This window comes from Macrobrachium nipponense, chromosome 34, assembly GCF_015104395.2.
Source record: "Macrobrachium nipponense isolate FS-2020 chromosome 34, ASM1510439v2, whole genome shotgun sequence".
NCBI lineage: Eukaryota > Metazoa > Arthropoda > Malacostraca > Decapoda > Palaemonidae > Macrobrachium > Macrobrachium nipponense.
The window spans coordinates 19,603,555-19,624,309 of NC_061095.1; the positions used below are offsets into that span (position 1 = coordinate 19,603,555).

Sequence of the window (20,755 nt, forward strand, 5' to 3'; positions counted from 1 at the left end):
GTCGTGGTTTCCATTACCACCACTCCTGGTTGGTTTCTTTTTGTGTCCCCGCCATCAGCGGAGCTATAGCCTAGGACACCCAACCAACCTTGTTACCACACGTATTATGGCGGGGCTCTGGTTTAATCTAACTTTATCGCTCCGGCACCAGCGGAGCAACTGTTAGGCTGTAAGTGTTTCCTGATACTCATGTATCTTTCCACTTACAGGCTACCAACTGTCAGGTCCTTGGGTGCAACGCGACGTTGTACGACCCCTGCGGCCACGATGAGTGCAGGTCTCACGCCCCTTGTGCCACGTCATTTAATGAGATGATCGTCTGGCACCCAGAAGCCTGCGCCATCTGCTACGACCTAGTCGGTCAGCTGGAGATGGGGTAAGTCCATTATAGGCTTCCTTATCATTTTACTAACAACTCTTAGTCATAAGTTTGTTATCCCCGTTCCGCCATTAGAAGCTCATCTCGCCCTTTCTTTCAGGCTACTGGTGTGAGGGAGGTCGCCCTCGCCACCCTGAAAGCGTGGGTGGGCGGCTTCGGGAAGAACGCCGCCAAAGGCCAGCCGTACGTCCTGGACAAGAAGCTGGCCGTCCAGATCTTCCCTGCGGGCAAGTCAACTGGGTATGTTGACCCCTTGTCCGCAGCCCCTCTGATAGCCTCCATCCAGCAAGATCTCCAGCAATCCTTTGGGGTCGTAGCTTCCCAGGAGTCGGTCCCGGACGTCGCTGCCCTGGACCTAAACGTCGAGCCCATGGCGGTAGGGGCAGAGGATTTGTTGGTTGAGGTAGGTGTGTCGGGCGCCCAAGGTCTTTCCTTGGGTGCTCCTGGATCTTCTCCTGTCCCTTCTTCGAGCGCTTCTTTCCAAGGCTTTGTGGGATCTGAGATCCCTACCCGCTCTCCCGCTCTCTCTGTACCCCCAAAGGTGAAGGGACAGAGAGAAACCGAAGACTCTAGCTAAGACAACTTCTAGGAAGTCGTCTTCGTCTTCTTCGGCTAGGAAGTCTTCGACTTCCTACGCCGACGCGGTGAAAGCCAAGCCGAGTTCTTCTCACTCGAAGAGCTCTAGAAGCAAGGCTTCTAAGGAGAAGGCTCGCGCTCCCGCCGAGCCAATGCCTTCTCCTGCCTCCACCGCTTCCACTCCGGCAACGCCGGTGGGAGGAGCAGGACCTAGCACCTTTGATCCCACTGCTTTCTCAGCAGTGGTGATGCAACAGGTGGGCGAGTTGGTTGGCTCGCAAGTCTCCGCCCTGGGGACGAGATTCGAGCAGATGTTCGCACAATTGTCGAGCACTCTGTCTCAATCAGGCCAATCCATACAAGATCTCTCTAACAGGGTTAGAGAGAATGAGGACCGAGTAGCTGGGCTCTCTCAGGTCCCTCTTCCCAGTCTCCCCAGTGCCAAGCACTGGCATTCTCAACTCCCGCCATACGACTCTCTGCCAGCTTTCTCCATGGAGAATCCATGGAGAGTAGCTGCCTACGCTCCTTTTAAGGATGGGATGATCTCTATCCCGGAGTGTGGAACTCGGAGAATTGAGGACTTCGAGTTCTACCCTCCGGGTCTGACGCAGCCTTTCATCGGTTATGCTAGGCTGACTGTAACGGCTCTTACTAGGGAAGACAAGATCTCTAGAGAGTCTGTTCTATACAGTAGGATCATGCCCAGCGGGAATGGGTTCACTGCCTTGAGGACTGGGAGTGCACGAACACTAAGCTCCAGGCCTATAAGAGTCCTTTTACTATTTTCGCGACGGAAGAGGAGGCTTCTCTTCCGTTCGCCACGAAAATAGTAGAGAAGACCCTTCAGGCAGTCCTCAAGGATAGCCCATGCCACAGTTAAGGGAGGCGGAGTCTACTTCTCCGCTCTTCCCGGCTTTCGGAGAATTGTGGGAGAACTTGCCAGCTACGTTCACGCTGGTAAGCTCAAACCGGACTGCGCCATGGACCAGTTCGGCGAGGAAGCTGCCAAGGCTGCCTGATTCCCTGATTCAGGCAGAGTTCGACGCGCGAACCAGGTTTGGCAGGTCCATCAATTCTCTTGTAATTACGGAAATGCTGCTCTATCATATGCGACGGAACCGTTGTTTAAGATATTGGCAAAATCCCAGTTTCAGACGGTCCTAACAGATGCTTTCGACTTCTTCCAAGCTAGGAGGAATTGCCGAAAGCACGTTCTGCGGAGTGTACTATTAGGCACGAGCCTAATAGACTCTTAACTTCTAGCATGTGGGGAGCGGATCTCTTCCCAGAGTCCGCTGTTAATGAAGTGCACCACGAGGCTGCTAGGCTCAACCAGAGCCTTAGAGCTAGGTGGGGCATTTCGTCAAAGAGGAAACAAGAATCCGTCCCCACTGCTGGTAAGAAACGAAGAAGGCTGGTAAGAGGTTCCAGCCGTATCAGAAACACCAGCAACAGCAGCAATTTGTGCAGGCCGTCCCGGTTACCCAACAGGGACAACCTGCTAGTTCGAAACAGAACCAGCCCATCCTCCTGTTGTCTCCTCAATCACAGCCGTCGACCTCCTACGCAATCTCGCCGGCCTTTAACCCTACATTTGAGGCTCAAGGCTACAAACAACCGAGAGGTAGGGCGAGAGGTTACTTTCGCCAGCGTGGCGCAGGAAGGGCGACAAGGAGCAGGCAGTTCAGAGGAGGGCGTGGTGGTCAACCCGCCCATCAACAATGAGGCTCCCCAGGTAGGAGGGAGGCTGTTCCTCTTCCGTCACAGGCACAGGTGGGGGTTCAGCAATTGGGCACAGAGCATAGTGTCCAAGGGATTGGGTTGGAGTTGGATCAAAGATCCGCCTCCAATCAAATCATTCCACCAAATACCATCAGAGGAATTGACAGATTACGCGGAGGAACTCCTTCAGAAAGGAGCTATTGCGAGAGTCAAGCATCTAAAATTTCAAGGTCGCTTATTCAGCGTGCCAAAGAAAGGCTCAACAAAAAGAAGGGTAATCTTAGACTTGTCAAAGCTAAACTCTTTCATTCGTTGCGACAAGTTCAAGATGCTTACCCTCTCGCAAGTAAGGACCTTACTTCCGCGTGGAGCCGTCACATGCTCCATCGATCTTACAGACGCATACTATCATATCCCTATAGCCAGGCACTTCCGCCCATTCCTAGGATTCAGGCTAGGAAATCAGACGTTCTCATTCAAAGTGATGCCCTTCGGTCTGAATGTAGCCCCCAGGGTATTCACGAAAATAGCAGAAGTGGTTGTACAGCAATTGAGAACTCAGGGAATCATGGTAGCAGCATACCTCGACGATTGGTTGATCTGGGCACCAACCGTCGAGGAATGTCTCGAAGCCACCACAAAAAGGTAGTTCACTTTCTGGAACATCTGGGGTTCCAGATAAACAAAACGAAATCCAGACTTACCCCGGAGTCTCGTTTTCAGTGGCTGGGAATCCAATGGGATTTGTCTTCCCACAATCTGTCAATTCCAGTGGCCAAACGGAAGGAAATAGCAAAATCTGTCAGGCAATTTCTCAAATGCAAACAAACATCAAGGAGAAACCAGGAGAGAATCCTAGGGTCCCTTCAGTTTGCTTCGGTAACCGATATCCTCCTGAAAGCAAGGCTAAAAGATTTAAATCGAATTTGGCGATCGAGAGCAAAACACCAAATCTCGAGACAAGTTGTCAGTAATCCCACAGATCCTCCGCAATCAACTCCGTCCATGGTCAAAAGTAAAGAACTTAGCCAAGAAGGTACCCCTTCAATATCCCCTTCCAGTGTTAACCATTCACACGGATGCCTCCCTGTCCGGGTGGGGGGGATACTCTCAGTTCCTACAGGTTCAGGGGACTTGGTCAGTTCAATTTCGCCAGCTTCACATAAACGTTCTGGAAGCAATGGCAGTATTTCTTACCTTGAAGAGACTGCTTCCCCCGAAGAAGTCTCATCTAAGGCTAGTTTTGGACAGTGCAGTGGTAGTTCATTGCATCAACAGAGGAGGGTCCAAATCCAAGCATGTGAATCATGTCATGATAGCCATCTTTGCCCTAGCAAACAAACACAAATGGCATCTGTCTGCCACTCACCTGGCAGGGGTAAGAAATGTTGAGTAGCAGACGCTCTGTCCCCGGTCAGTTCCTCTGGAATCAGAATGGTCTCTAGACGACGGGTCATTCCAGTGGATAAGCCTGAGAGTCCCAGGTCTCCAAGTGGATCTCTTCGCCTCACAAGCGAACCACAAGCTCCCTTGCTATGTGGCCCCCAACCTGGACCCTCTGGCTTATGCCACGGACGCCCTGTCGTTGGATTGGAATCAGTGGAGGAAAATTTATGTTTTTCCTCCAGTGAATCTTCTCTTCGAAACGTCCTAAGCAAACTAAGGTCTTTCAAAGGGATAGTAGCTCTGATTGCACCGGACTGGCCCAAGAGCAACTGGTATCCTCTTCTTCTGGAATTGGGCCTCCGACCTCAACGGATCCCCAATCCCAAGCTATCACAATCAGTACAAATGAGGACTGTGTTCGCTTCCTCAGGAATTCTCCAGACCCTAACTTTATGGACTTCATGAAGTTTGCGGCTAATAAAGATGCTAATATGATCCACAGAATATTCTCTTCCTAGAATCAGATAAGAGAGAGTCAACCATGTTAGACAATATGACTCAGCTGTTAAAAAATTAGCATCTTTCTTGAAAGAATCGAACACTACAACCATGACAGTTAATCTAGCTATATCCTTTTTCAGATCCTTGTTTGAGAAAGGTTTAGCAGCTAGCACTATTACCACTCATAAATCGGCTTTGAAGAAGATCTTTCATGTAGGTTTTCAGATAGATCTGACTGAATCTTATTTCACGTCTATCCCTAAAGCCTGTGCTAGACTTAGACCTTCTCAAAGGCCTACTGCAGTTTCATGGTTCTTAAATGATGTCCTCAAACTAGCTTCAGATACTGACAACTCGTCTTGTACATTCATAATGCTCCTGAGAAAGACATTATTCTTATTAAGCCTAGCTTCAGGAGCTAGAATTTCAGAACTGTCGGCTCTATCCAGGGATGCGGGTCATTGTGGAATTACTCCCATCAGGAGAAGTTCTACTTGCTCCGGATCGTAGCTTTTTAGCCAAAAATGAGGATCCTCTTGCAAGATGGGCCCCTTGGAAAGTTATCCCACTTCCCCAGGATCCTTCCCTCTGCCCAGTATCAACTCTTAGAGCCTTTCTATCTCGTACTTCATCAAGATCCTCAGGTGCTCTCTTCATGAGAGAAAAAGGTGGTACTTTGTCAGTAAAAGGTATTAGGCAACAAATCCTTTACTTCATTAAACAAGCCAATCCTGATTCATTCCCAAAAGCACATGATATCAGGGGAGTAGCCACCTCAATTAATTACTTTCAACATATGAACTTTGAGGATCTTAAAAAGTATACTGGATGGAAATCACCGACAGTCTTTAAACGTCATTATCTAAAATCCTTGGAATCTTTAAAATTTTCAGCAGTAGCAGCGGGAAACATTGTTTCCCCTGATACTGTTTAGTAGTCGTAGTATAGATCCAGGTCTCCTTTCTACCTACATCATCCAACATGCCTCACCCTATCGCCATGCTACTCGGATATCCTAGCCTTAGCCGCTGAATCATATAGTGGATTGTCCCTTATTTTTTGCTAGGGACATCCACACTTGTACTGATGGTGTACTTCAGTGTACCTACCCTATTTTTTATGCTAGGGTAGGACACAATGTGTTTGTATATTTTGTAAATATTTTCAAGTAAATTCCTTTTGTTTATATTACACTGCATCATTGTAATTTACTGTGATTACTGTTTTTAAGTACTTTAATTTACTAACGTTCTGTTATTTTACTGCTTAGTATAAGTTAGTTTAAGTACTTAGTTTGTATGCTGTAATTGATTTACTTGTATTATATCCATCATTTTACAACTGCTTTTCATTTGTTCCTTTTTTCCCATCTTGTCTGTTTCTCTGGTACTCTTTCATAGGCCGACACGAGCTGAGCCCAGAAAAGGGATTTTGACGAAGGAAAAATCTATTTCTGGGTGATTGGCTCGTGTCGCCCTATGAAACCCACCCTATATTGTTTTCCCCCCCCATGCAGGACAAGATGTTTTTAGATTAAGGATGTCCGCTAGGGGCGCTGCTGTCCGTGGCGTCCTCTAGTAGTAGTAGTAGCGGCTGCATCGCCCGTTGGTATCAGCTCTCTCTTAAGGGGATTCTGATTGGAAGTTCTAATTGGTGAATGTCTCGTGGTAGTGATTCCCACTCGCCCCTATTACCATACCGACACTTCTTTTTAAGAGTGAGCGAGTCAGTTTTACTGACATTTTCTTAATTTTGTTTTTCTCTGGTAATTTTAGATTAATTTTACCTAGAAAGAATGATATTAAGGATCCTTTCATAGGGCGACACGAGCCAATCACCCAGAAATAGATTTTTCCTTCGTCAAAATCCCTTATTTGGAATCTGTACAGTATTTGTAATTATATAACCTAAGCAATAAGTATCAGTTCTCATAGATGATAGTCCAGCAAAACAGAATCTGAATTTGGTCACTCACATAAGCTTTTAGGTGGTGAGATGTAAATATGAAAATAAAGCTGCCACAAAAAAGTAAAAAATAACAACTTTCCTAACCAATTTGTTATAAGGAAAAATTGGTTAGGTTCCTCATTTTATTTCAAAATGACATTCAAGTACAGGCAGTCCCCATATTACGACGCTCCGAGGTTAAGGCGCTTTTCAATTATATTCATCAGGAATTATTTCCAGGGTTACGACGCACGTTCCAGGGTTACGATGCCTACAACGCTCATCTGGCAGAAGAAATATGACACCAAAAATGCAAAATAATCAATATTTGAAGGTTTTTTTATGTAAAATGCAATAAGAATGCAGTTTACATAGTTTTCTTAGGATTTTTGGTGATGTTCCGGCTTACAACGCGTCTCAAGAACGGAACCCCCGTCGTAACCCGGGGACTGCCTGTATGCCTGCGTTGTCTGTACTTTTTTGGAAGGAGGATAGATGCGGATGACTAAAAGTTCATTAAAGCAACTGTACAGCCAGTTGGTAGTACAAGCTCTTAGCAAAATGTTTTACTGAGAAGGTAAACAATGACAATGAAGTCAGTTAAAGATACAATTGATAATAGGGATAATAGGCACTGTATTGGTAATGCCTTTGTTACAATATGCTGAATTGTTTTAGACAGTGCTATGCAGCCAAATAAAAATTATGGAACCTCATAGGATTATGTAGTGTAAATATTTAAATATTTAAACCAACCCTATAACAGCCAAGAATTTTGGTTTGTTTGTGTATTTGAATTACATTAATAATGTAGGATAATATATGTTCAAAATCATTCATCATACAATAACAAGACATTTCCAATACAGAACCTACAATTGACCATTTTTTTTATATTGAATACATTGTCGTTGCTTGCCTTCCCGAGAACAGTAATGCACTCCTGTTACAAGTACACTAATGCTTTCCAATTACTTTGATGAACCTTATAGTCTTTTGTTTCTATAAGTTCAATTAACTGGTTATCTTGAAGGATAAATACAATGCTCTTACAGTTTTTTGCCTCAATTTAAACCATATTGTATATAATATTAGGAGTAATCTGGTTTCACAGAATTTCACATCAGTATTCATGTTGAAGCCCCATCAAGGGAAAGTTAGGATGTTGCTGTTAGTTGATTCTTTCAATAGAATGTACTTTAGTACGTTTCCTGATGTTTTTTTTTTTTTTCATTTTAAGTTTATGGTTTTGAAATGTGTTGCCACTTTCATTACAGAAAGAACCAAGAACATAGCATATGATTTTGAATATTTGATTTACATTTAGAATTCTTTACTTTTTGTTACAGGAAAGGATACCTTCTGCATTGTGTCAGATGCTTTCTCTGTTCGAGTAAATAATTATGTCAAAACTCACAATATAGTGCGCCCATCTTGGATTGAGCTGTGTGTTAAGAAGAGTGCCTTGATGCCTTTTGGACCTTTAGAAGTGTTGTCACTTCTTGATGGGAAAAGAGACAGCATGAAGGAGCTCTTTGATGAATTTGGTGACAGTTACACCGACCCCCTGGATGAACAAACGCTGAAGAGGATAATGTGTAATATGAAAAAAAAGGTAAAGGTAAAAAAATATTTTAAGGTACTTTTCTAGCTCTGGAAGATGATATCCCTTCATTTCTGTACCTCCTGATTTTGTCTCTGGAAGGTAATTTGCCTTTTTAATTTAATTTTCTTTCTCTTTACCTTGTAAGATATACATACTTCTTTTTTAGAATATTAGTCCTTACCTTTCATCTGCAAGGAATGAGTTACTGGAGGGTTGTAGTAGAAATTTTATAATCGTTCATACGCAGAACAAGCCTTCGGTCTTAACAATAGGATAATCTTCTATCACCAGCTGGAAACCGGTAGAAACAGTCAAAGATTGTAAAGCAAGGAATCTGCGACACCTGGCAACTTATGCGTATATACAAGGTGGAAGCTGGTCATTGACCAGGCTTGGTACCTCGTGACACACCAGTCTTTCTTTGACCACCTTGGAGAGTAGTCACCTTACACTCTCCTTCCCAAGGTGGTTTGCATGTATGGTGTTTTTGCGTTGCATGGAACCATTGGTTATTCAGCAACGGGACCAACGGCTTTACGTGACTTCTGAACCACGTCGAGAGTGAACTTCTATCACCAGAAATACACAACTGTAACCCCTCAATGGAATGGCCAAGAATCGAACTCATGGCCACCGAGGTGGCAGGTGAAGACCATACCGATCACGCCACTGAACCACTTTCCCAAGGTGGTGCTTTGTTTGCCCGTGATTTCTTTGTGCTTTGCTTTCATTGTGTATGTGTGTGCATGATTGTTTATCATGGAGTCCTCCAAGAGTTCGAGGCCCCATCAATGCATGTGTCCAGGTCTTCAAGGATTTCCATGCTCCAGGTTTTTGGCGTCTTCCACTACTGACCCCCATATCACTTGCAGTAGGCGCCGTTCAAATTTTTTTACTGGCACCAACCCTTGCCTGAAGTGTCGTTCTTGGCCTGTGTCGCAGTGGAAGGCATTCTACAAGAAGAGGCAGAACCGTAGAGTATCTACTTGTCCTTCTTGGGAAGGTTTTTCGCCTCCCCGAGTGGACAGTTCAGCATCCCCTTATTACAGATGTTTTCCTTCCTTTTCTTCCATTGATTCATTGTTGGAAGCATTGGGAGGTGTACAGGATGATTTTATGTATAATGTGGCCACCTCTCTCATGGGAGATAATCTCACTTCTGGGAGGGAGGAGGCTACCCCTTCTGCTTCCTTTGTTTTAGATTCACAATCCAACAAGACGGCTACTGTTTGAGAGTCCCTAGGCCTTAGGGGGTTCCCGGCTGCCAACCTCCTCTGACCCCCCCGGCATTCTCCCCCTCCTCCAAGCCTACACTACTTTGGCTCTTATGTGCTGCTGCCTAGTGGGACGCTTCTGTCAACTACGACGCCTACTGGTTTGTTTGTATGGTGTTTTTACGTTGCATGGAACCAGTGGTTATTCAGCAACGGGACCAACAGCTTTACGTGACTTCCGAACCACGTCGAGAGTGAACTTCTATCACCAGAAATACACATCTCTCACTCCTCAATGGAATGGCTGAGAATCGAACTTGCGACCACCGAGGTGGGACGCCAACACCATACCAACCACGCCACTGAGGCGCTTACAACACATACTGGGTCGCCTCTTATTTTCCCTCTGGAATATATACATATACAGTGGGGCATCGCTTATTCACGGATCAGTATTCACGGATCCAGTTAATCACGGGTTTTTTCTTGGACCGTTTCTTATGTTACATCACTGGTATGAATCGCTGCATCACGGGTTTGTTGTGTTGCGTATGCGATGTTTTTCGGTAGGCTAACCCTTGGCCGTGGTCCGATAACTACCAACATTCATTTAAAGACTCATATAATGATATTAACTGACAATAAGATAATAAAACAATTCTCACCTAATATATTATTGTCCTATCTTCGAAATAAATAGCCTATTCAAGGTTTATGTACGACGTTCATTGGTAGGCTAAGCGTAGTTGCAGTGCGATAACCACCAACGTACACAAACATTCACATTATGATATTAACTGACAATAAAGGTAATAAAACCATTCTTACCATATATATTATAGTCATATCTTCATAATAAATAGCCTATTCGAAGAATAATTCCACATCATTGCACTCAACTTATCGTCGGAGTGGCCAGCCACAAAATGTAAGCATATACCTTTACGTACGAAAATGGTTTATGAATACGGTTGCGTTCAAAGCGACATTTTTTGTTTTGATAAACTTTTAGAAATTTTAATAGTAGTGGTAGTGTAATTACAGTAGTAATAACATTAAGGCTAAAATTAATTCGAACTTCATTATTATTTTGGCAGTATTCGTATATAACTTCTCTGAACAATGAAGTCATACAAACGCTATTTGTCATAGATTATCGTAAGTATTGCTGTTTGTAATTATTGGCGACGAAGCGTAAACGAAATACATAAAAGCATTTTTTACCTTATATATTATCGTCATATCTTCATAATAAAAAGGCTATTCGTGGAGTAATTCCATATCAGTGAAATCAATTTTATCTATGCGAGGCCAGCCAGCTGACAAAATGTACGTACGTATATGAAAATCAAATTATGGTAGCGTTCACAGCAAGATTATCTTTCGAAATTTTTATAGTACTATTCATGCTACGTAGTAATAATGTTTGGAATATACGTAACATTAATTTTCAATACAAAATATCATCGTTATTTTGGTAGTGAATAATAGTTTAGAATTATCATACATACACTGCATTGTTATGGGTTTGTGCCAGTGATAAAACAACCAAAATAACGTTCTCCTTTAAGTCAACGCGTTTAGGAAAAACATGACATAGAATCGACTTTGCGACTTCGTTCACTTTGATATTTTTAACGATACAATAACTATCATTTGTACTACTAAAACCATCTTCACATAAGTAATTTTTCGTAAGATATGTGTTGTTACAAAAGCTAGCTTATACATAAAAGGCTTTTATAATTTAAGTCATCTTAGATATACATATGTACCCAAACTCATTGTGGGGAAATTTACTACTGTTTCCTCGGATATTGAAATACTTTAGCATCATTCAAACACTTTAATAATATAATGCATAAATACTAGGCTATACATATTTACATCGTATACAAATTCTACATGCAGTTATATACACATACTTTTATATACAAAGTTAACAGTTATATACACATACTTTTATATACAAAATTAATCATATGAGTAGTGATCAGACGACAGCTGTGCACTGGACTATGTACGTACTACTTGGAAGATAAAAACAAACAAAAATTTTGTTGTTGTTAGTCGCCGGGATAGATTAACATTTTTCCAGAGATTAAAGAGCTGAATTTTGTTTTGAAGGTATGTCAACCGCGTTTAGTAAATAGGTATCATCTTCTAAGGAATTTTTTTTTCTCTTCTTTTTTGCGGAAGAATCTTCAAGCCATTTTGCATTCAAAGTAATGAGAAGGAATCATTCTATTCTTCATGAAATCAGTAAAATACTTACACTAATAATAAAAACTAAAACTACGTACTGTATGCAAAACACATACATCATCGTTAGCTTCGTGTGTGTAAACGTTCATTCTAAGAAATTACAGAGTAGTATAACTAACACCTGATTGGTTGGTTGGTAGCCATGGAGATCTGTTATCCAATGACTGCCCTCTGCTTCTGTTCTATTTATAGACATACGCCATGGATGGCACTAGGTTTGAACGTTACCATGTTCGTGATTTTCTGATTGCTGACGGCAAAAATTACTCAATAATTTTCTTTATATAATTATTCCTTCGTGAAAACAATAATATAATATCGCGGTTGACATACCTTCAAAACTAAATTCAGCTTTTTAATCTCTGGAAAAATGTTAAGCTATCCCGGCGACTAACAACAACAAAATTTTTGTTCGTTTTATCTTCCAAGTAGTACGTACGTAGTCCAGTGCACAGCTGTCGTCTGAGCACTACTCATATGATTAACTTTGTATATAAAAGTATGTATATAACTGTTAACTTTGTATAAAAAGTATTTGTATATAACTGTATGTAGTATTTGTAGACGATGTAAATACTATATAGCCTAGTATTTATGCATTATATTATTAAAGTGTTTGAATGATGTTAAAGTATTTCAATATCCGAGGAAACAATAGTAAATTTCCCCACAATGAGTTTGGGTGCATATGTATATCTAAGATGACTTAAATTATAAAAGCCTTTTATGTATAAGCTAGCTTTTGCAACAACACATATCTTACGAAAAATTACTTATGTGAAGATGGTTTAGTAGTACAAATGATAGTTATTGTATCGTTAAAAATATCAAAGTGAACGAAGTCGCAAAGTCGATTCTATGTCATGTTTTTAACTTTAACGTATAGTGGTATGAAAAACACCAGTGTGTCGTAGCGATGCGTCATCAATATAGGGGTATGAAAAATACCACATGGTGTTGTAGCGATACGTAATCACAAAGTACAAATCCTTTTCCCGGGACCATCCTCAGAATTTTACGACTCTTCAACTTCAAGATCGATATGGTAAAATATATTATATAGTCATACTTATTGTTAAATTCACAAGTTGAACTGCAAAACATTATTATATTTTTATTGTTATGTACATATATTTTTTGTGTTTTACGGAATGTTTGTTTTGAAAATAATACCTATTAGTGAACATATGGTATTAATTGTCCCACTATTTTATTATAGGTGATCTTAATTATCTCACATTCATTTAACAGTATTATATTAATATTTATTTAAATAAACTGTAATTAATAAATAACAATAATGAAAAACATAAAGGGAAAAAATGTTTTTGCTGCAGTAGTGGTGTTTGTTTGATTATGCATCTGACCTCACATTTCCGAAATCTGAAAAATTCCAAAAAACCGAAACATCGGAATGTGTGTGTACTGCACATTTTTTAAACACGCACACAATGTCTACACATTTACTCGCAAATTACAGTACGTACGTATTATTCCTGAGAGAGAGAGAGAGAGGAGAGAGAGATGAGAGAGAGAGAGCGAGAGAGAGAGAAGAGAGAGAGAGAATGATTAAGGACTCCAAGGCGTGTTATTTTTACAATTATTTTATTATCTTGGGATTTTTTTTTAATCTTGAGATTTTCTATTCAATTCTCTAGATTAATAAGAAAATTACCGTAAATTGACTAGCATTAGCACACATCTGAATGACTCGGCCATTAGCAGGCTAAACCACCAACCTTATGAACTTGCATGATACATGAGATACATGACAAAACACAAAACCACTGTTTATTGGTGAAAATTAGGGTTGTCGCACGATATGGGAGATTGCACGTTATTTGAGTATATACGGTATGTGATTTTTTTTAGCCTTTTATGGAACAAAATCTAGCAAGAAATTGCCATTCCCAGTTGGCAACACTGGCCTACTCATGTTTGTTTGTTGTTGTTATGAAATGTGGTGTGCGGCGCGTTCTTTAAATTGTACCCATATAAACGAGTTAATTATGTGGCATCCAAAAGCCATGATTCTTTTACTCTTATGGGAAAGACGCCTAAAGGTCAGATGAAGGTTTTTACGTGGAATATACTAGTATTAACGTGTTGTGACGAAGGGAAGAGATGTTTCGCTGCATACTGTTGGTAGCATTATCGTTATTATATTACTGGATTGCACTGCAAAATCGTCGCCATCTTTTATCAACATAGATTGTTGGTGAGTACCCATATGATTTACATATTTTGATAGTTCTCTTGCCACTCATCCTCTCTTTCCTTGTAAAAAAAAAAAAAGAGGCCCACCATGCGTATGTAGGCTTCTAGCTGTAATCCCTAGGCTAGTAGGCTACATATGTACAGTAGTACATATACTACATTTATTTTTTAAGGCTAATTTTGTACAATAACTTTAAAACTGTCTTGAATTTAGTTTTAGGTGATAGTTGAAAACATATTTGGTGTTTGAACTAAAGTAGGCAGTTATAAACATTGGAATAGTGGTCTTGGGTGGGTTAACTATTAAAGTAGGCAGTTTTAAGCAATTTTTGAGGGGGGTATCAGGATAACACGGGTATTTACTTATCACGGGGGGGTTCTGGGCCCTATCCCCCGTGAATAACGAGGCCCCACTGTACTAGTGAATTTTCTAGGATTGTGCGTATTGATTTATTATTTATTCATATGAAAGTGCTTTTTCTATTTTACCAGTCATGTCTTATTTGCTGTTCTTAATTTTAACTTAACCCCTTCTTTACCGGGTGGGTGAGCAGAATGTAAACATTGCGTTCGCTGCCGAACTGAATCTCTCGGTAGTGACTCCAGTTTGGAGGGGTGCCGATCGTAAAAGTATTTGCCAAAAATACACTAATCAAGACAGGCTAATGAAATTATCAGGTATTATTAGCACTATAATAACGCATATCCTCTGTTAGTTTTATCATCCTACAGGGAAAATAAATGATTTGATGAAAAAAAATGTGAAACTCAGTGTCCCTTGTACAAGGGACACTGGTGGTCGGTGAGAAAACTACAGTCTTGAATAGAAATTCGGTCTTACAGAATGTTGGCATATCGCACCTGGAACATGCACATAAAGTATTATCAAAATAGAACAGTAAATAAGCACGTAATAACAAAAAAAGAGCAAAAACTAAAGCGAAAGCCCCGCCAATAAATATGGAAATCGCAAATTTTATAGTATATCTTTCAAAAATTGGTCGATGTCATTTTCTACGTTTTCTAAGATTAGTTTCATCACAGAAAACAACTTTAGGGGCATCAGGGGTATCTAAACTAATTTTTCAAGTTTCTTGTCCTCAGAAAAATTCGCTTTTTCTCTGGTTTGGTTTTTTATATATAAAGTTACTATAAGGCTTTATTTTTACCTTCATTTATCTGGTGTTCATATCTTTTATTTGTAAAATGTAATAAGTGAATAAATAAATAAATACAGTAAATGATGATACAACTGGTTTTATACTTGGGTAGAAGTTATTACATGTTTACGCTTGTCTGGTTTTGTGATTTTTTGTTGAGACGCAGTTCATCTGTCACCTACACATTACTATAAGCAGTAATAATATTTTTTGGGGTTCATCATACGTCTGGCATCGTGTCATACTGTTTATTTTGCTCCAAACTCTTCAAACCGAAATTACAGAATGATTGGAAGTCCCTATCTGAAAAGAGGAGTTTTGGTGGTACTATGCGTACCACCTTTATGCACCCGGTGCGGTGTAGTAGACTTGAATGGTGGTACCCACCTACCTCCAAACAAACTTTCGGTAATGAAGAAGTTAATGCTTTTATATTTCTACAAAGCTCCGAGACTTGGCACATGCAGGTACACAAAATTAGTTTGTAGAAAATAACAGAGCTTTCATACTTTGAAGGTTTATTAGAAACTGCTCTGCCCTTCTAAATTCTAGATATTTTCTATGTTTTATAATTCATATAATTCATTCTGTTTTTTATGGGGTTTTATATGGTTGTGTGGAATTTCAGTCATGGAAGGAGCTGTCGCCAGAAGAAATGTATGAGCTTGATCAAGAGTTGTGTGAACCTGACAACATTAATGGTCTGTTTCGAGTGATTGCTGCTCATTTCGTGAGTATTATATTCCTAACCTTTCTTTTAGAATTTTATGAAATAATGATAATGTACGTAGGTATTGTTATTCAGCATTTTGAGAGGTACCCTGGGGTGATTCTCAGGTGATGTAAGTAAAGTACTATTGTTATTTAGCATTTTGAGAGGTACCTTGGTGTGATTCTTGGGTGATATAAAGTAAAAACAAGATCATTTAGTCATCTTTCATGTTTTAAATGTAAAGTTTATCCCTAGTACATATGTTAGTATGTATTAGGTTATGTTCTAACAACTGATATTTTTTGTTTAAATTTCAAATTTTCAACTTTAATTTTAAATTAATGTAGATGGTAATACATATTATGTTCAGATGTACTGATAGTATGAATATTTCTTTTTTTCAGTATGATTGTGATTGTAATGATCTCCCAGCTCTTGCTTTTAGGCTGCATGGTGGAACACCAGAGAGGGATCTGTCCAAAGCTAGTCATGTAATCATTACAAATAGGTAAGTTAGCACTGAACTCTAACATCAGTTTAAAATTTCTACCTTAGTATGTCAGCAAGTTTATTAATAGAATTTTGTGGTTGTTCAATTTGCCTAGTATCTATACAGTGCTGATCTGCAACTTTAAAAGGGCTTGATTGCTGTGATATTAACACTTGGGGTGCTATGTTGCAAGAACATGTGGTAATACAGAGCTAGTTATGAGCAAACCCATGCATATGCCTGTCAGTATTTGTGTATGCTGTGAAAGGTATTACTTTTTCACATTTTAAAACTGTTTGGTTGTTATTATAGAGATGTTTCAGGCTAAAACTGTTGGGCTGTTACTAGAGATGTTTTCAGGTAATTTTATTATGTATTACGTAGCGCATTGAGATAACAGACCATGGTATATCATGCTTCTGGATAGTATACCAGTGCGAAATAAAATTTCCATTACTAATGTGAAATTTTAGTTAGGGTATCACCTAGTCCAAGTTATTGTCTAGTCAGGCCATATTTAATTCCCCTTGTAAGGGTATGCACATGATAGCCTAGAGTACTAAAACTATGCTTAAGTATGCAGGCTGCAATAAAAGGAAAAAGTCTGTAGCCTTTTATCTAATCCCAAGGTCTTTGGTGTAAACTTTGGCTGCTGCCTAGGGCCACAGCCTAACAGCATGTCTTTAAAACTTACCTTAATTCAGGTTACTACCTAATCCAGGTTAATTTTCTTTCCACCAGTAAGGATACTGTATATAATCCTAGGTTATAGGCTACCGACAATATCTACTATAGTTGACTTATTCACACAGTCAGTGTTGCATCCTCTAGACTGTAGGCTACTGCCTAGTAGGGTATTACAGACATTGTTATATAATAGGATTATATTAATATAAAAATATAATAATTGTAGAACATTCAGATAAAACTTCTAAATAGAAGGATAAATTCCTTGATAAAACTAATAAATAGAAGAATGAATTCCTTGAAACAATTTGTGCTTTTACAGGTAATGATCAGAAATTGTGAGAAGTGTAGATGTGTGCTCATGATAAAGCTGGTTTACAGGTTTTCACACAGTTAAATAATGTTCCACAGGTTAAACTAAAAACGTTTAACTTTAACCAGCCCGAGAAGAGTCTGCTTAGGACTCAGGTCTGGAAAAACTAAGCCCTATAGATAATAATAATAACTTGAACTTATGCACTTGGCTTTCAAATACTAGTGGTACCACTAACTTTGAATTTTTTAGGATGCTGCAATTTAGTTTTCCCCTAACCTTTATATCTGAAAGGTATGGGATACAATAGTCATTTACCAAATGAATGCCTAAGTCTTGTGTTTGCCATTTGGATAACTGAACTGTAGTAATTACTTTTAGGAAGAATAACAGTGTTTACATTATTAATAAATATATTTTCTCATTCTTGCAGTGATAAACTTACACTTCGACCTAGTGAGTTAGCTGGCCAGCATTTGGTGACCAGTGATTGGATCTACGACTGCATAGAAAAGAGAAAACTTTTAGAAGCAAGACATTATGCACCGACATAGATTCCTTGGTAAACATTTGTTTAATAATATATGGAAATGTATTATTTGTAGTATATATATTTATATATGGAATAATCCTGCAATACAGCACTGTGATTTTTTATTAATTATGGTTATGTATATACTAATGTATTTGTATGAATTTGCAAAATACATTCACTCCGTATGTTTACCCTATTATTATTATTCTATATGCTGGAAATATGCTTAAACAACCTTCTTTCAAACATGTTTTATTGACTAATTATAACTGCAGAATTTACATAACTGATTTTATTCAGAATTCTCTCAATTCTTCTAATGACTTGTTTCTCTGGTACACTGGTATTCCTAGGCAGCTGTTCCATATTCATCATGCTTTCGGTCATCAATGGAATTGTGCGCTTGTGTTATCAAAGATGGCGGGTCAGAGAAAACCAGTCAGCAACTGCAATTCAGGTGTCTCATAAGTCGGGAACAGGCCATAGTTGTCAGGGGTCAATCTGTATTTCTTATGTTTCTTTCAGGTTTCTTAAGGATATGTACATGTTTCAGCCACCTGGTTTTGGTCATCCTCGGGATGGGATCGCTGTGTGTAATGAGCTACTTCTGTGGGGTTCGCGCTGTTCATTGCAGTTAGGTGGCTTGAGGAGTCCGATACCCTATTTTTCATTAGGCCCTGCTTGTGGTGTCCTGTGTGATGTCATCAGGGGGAGGGCTTGATTGTCTGTCCTTTCCGTGCGCAGAGCCTCATTCTCATCAGTGATGGTGGAGGTCTTCTTGAAGGGCATGCTGCTAGGTAGTTCTCAGGGAGAGAGCCTGTGCTTCGATCACCTTTAGGATTTCAAGAGATGCCTTCAGGACGAGAGCTAATACTTCTATCACTCTTGGGATCCCTTTGGTGTAATGGTTGTGGTAGAGAGTTGTCTGCTGCTCTCCTGACAGCAGTGGGGAGGAGGAAGGTTTGTGTGATGTTCATACTGGCCTTCTCCCTCTCAATGTGCAGCACTTCTAGGATTCGCAGAAGTCATATATTGGTGCTTGGTTGCTAACTTCAAAGTTCCGACAATGTTGCACATGACAAAAGGATCCGCCACTGTGACATCGTTGGGAGCTTTTTAGTTTTCTACCAAGCACCTGATATACAATATCTGCAAATCCTAGAAACACTGCACATTGGGAGGGAGAAGCCCAGTATGAATTGTTACACAGGAGACCTTCCTCCTCCCCAACGACGTCAGAAGAGCAGCAGAAAATTCCCTACCACAACCATTACACCAAAGGGATTCCGAGAGTGATAGAAGTATTAACTTGCATCCTGAAGATGTCTCTCAAAATCCTGAGGGTGATCGAAGCACAGGCTCTCACCCTGAGGACGACCTAGCAGCATGTCCTTCGAGCAGACCTCCATCAACACTGATGAGAATGAGGCTCCGCCCACGGAAAGGACAGCCACTCAGAAGCCGTCCCCTTGATGACATCACAAGTGACGCACAAGCAGTGCCCAATGAAAAATAGGCTACCAGACCCCTCAAGCCACTTGATTGCAGTAAATAGCACCAATCCCACCAATTTAACTGCACACAGCAATCCCGTCTTGAGGATGGTCAAAACGAGGCAACCAAAACTTGTAGACGTATGTCCTTAAGAATCCTGAAAGAAACTTAAGAAAATGGATTAACGACTACAGCCTGTTCCCGACCTACAAGACACACCCGAATAGTACCTGTTGCCGACTCTTAGCCTATCCTTGACCCTCCGTCTGCGAAAACACCGTCCCGCAATTCTGTTGACTGAAAGCTTGATGAACATCGGACAGCTGCTTAGAAATAACATAGTGCCAGAGAAGCAAGTCATTAGAAGAATTGAGAGAATTCTATATAAAATTAATACAAAGTGTGCCCTTATATTCAATAAAACATATTCTGGTTCCTTAAGGTCCATAATAATATATCTGATGGTAGCAGTAGTAAAACAACTTTATAAAACTATATACGTACAAAAGCTTTGTAACAAGCATATGCAGTGAGGTAAGCAAGACAAAGGCGCCAAGAATGGCTGCCCCCTGCAGTCAGATCACTACCGGACTCGGTGATGAAGAAAGTGGTTAACAGGCCCAACTAGGTAATTTCCTCTCCCTCGGTTGCTATATCTGACTACTATCCTGCTGGTTTGCCGTATGGGCTGACGTGATGTTGCAAGTAATATTTCATCAGGAGTCGTCGAAGGTGCGACAGGTAAAGACTCCCGCATGCTATCTGGTACCTGGGAAGGGAGAGGAGAGGCAGAGGCAGCATCAGATGAGGGAAAAACACAGCCTGCCCTAAAACTAAAGTCTGCAATAAGCGACTAGAGTACGTAAGAATTGACCATTACATCCTCATTAACAAATGACTTGTTACCTTCAATTAAGCATGTGGAGTTTACACTGTTGCTTTTGAAAATATTGGCTACATTCTACTCAGGTCTATGATCATTGTTAAGTGTAGCACTATTGCGCCACTTTATGAATGCAATGAAAAAGCTCTATGTTCCCCTAAGTGAATACATAGAGACCTCCCCCAATTTAACCAAAAAATTTTCCTTTATCTTGGCAGGGTAATTCATAGATGCCTGGCACTAAGGGATTTTTATCGTTATTTCTTACTAGGTTGTCTTAATTATTATATATCAACAATTTTAGTGTCATGACATTTGTTTATAAAATCACTAATATTCTTTAAGTTAGGATTGAATGGTAATGATATATATTAGGACTGAATGGTAGTGATATCTTTTATTTTTCCTTGTTATCTTTGGGTAGATAGACCTCCTAGCTTGTGAGATGGCCTTCTTAATAAAATGGGAGGGATATCTTAGGCTCCTGAATGTTGCCATTATATGTTGCAGTTCTCTATCTACACATTCAGTGTCACATATCCTAGCAAAGCTCACGCGTAAAATTTATAGCAACATTGCTTTTCCTTTATTTTGAGTGAAAGGAATAAAAGTGGATATAACTAACTGGTTGATTTTTAAGATATACTGCAAATTTGAACATTTGA

At 40.1% G+C, this 20,755-nt stretch overlaps 2 protein-coding genes across 3 annotated transcripts in view; one reads left to right on the top strand and one right to left on the bottom strand.

The window, feature by feature from the left end:
• The window catches only part of LOC135207957 (DNA ligase 4-like), a gene marked incomplete at its 5' end in the record, with an annotated part of 136,148 nt that extends 118,244 nt beyond the window's left edge, over positions 1-17,904 (top strand). The window contains 4 exon segments of one of the 2 annotated variants that reach the window (XM_064239977.1): positions 7,864-8,135; positions 15,605-15,706; positions 16,093-16,196; positions 17,612-17,904. In XM_064239977.1, coding sequence (XP_064096047.1) covers positions 7,864-8,135; positions 15,605-15,706; positions 16,093-16,196; positions 17,612-17,732 — 599 coding nt within the window. 2 annotated transcript variants of the gene reach the window in all.
• A 727-nt stretch (positions 17,905-18,631) lies between these two features.
• The window catches only part of LOC135207958 (uncharacterized), a 91,863-nt gene continuing 89,739 nt past the window's right edge, over positions 18,632-20,755 (bottom strand). Inside the window, exon 5 of the transcript XR_010313089.1 lies at positions 18,632-19,976. The gene's annotated coding sequence lies outside the window, so the exon portion shown is untranslated. The remainder of the gene's footprint in view (positions 19,977-20,755) is intronic.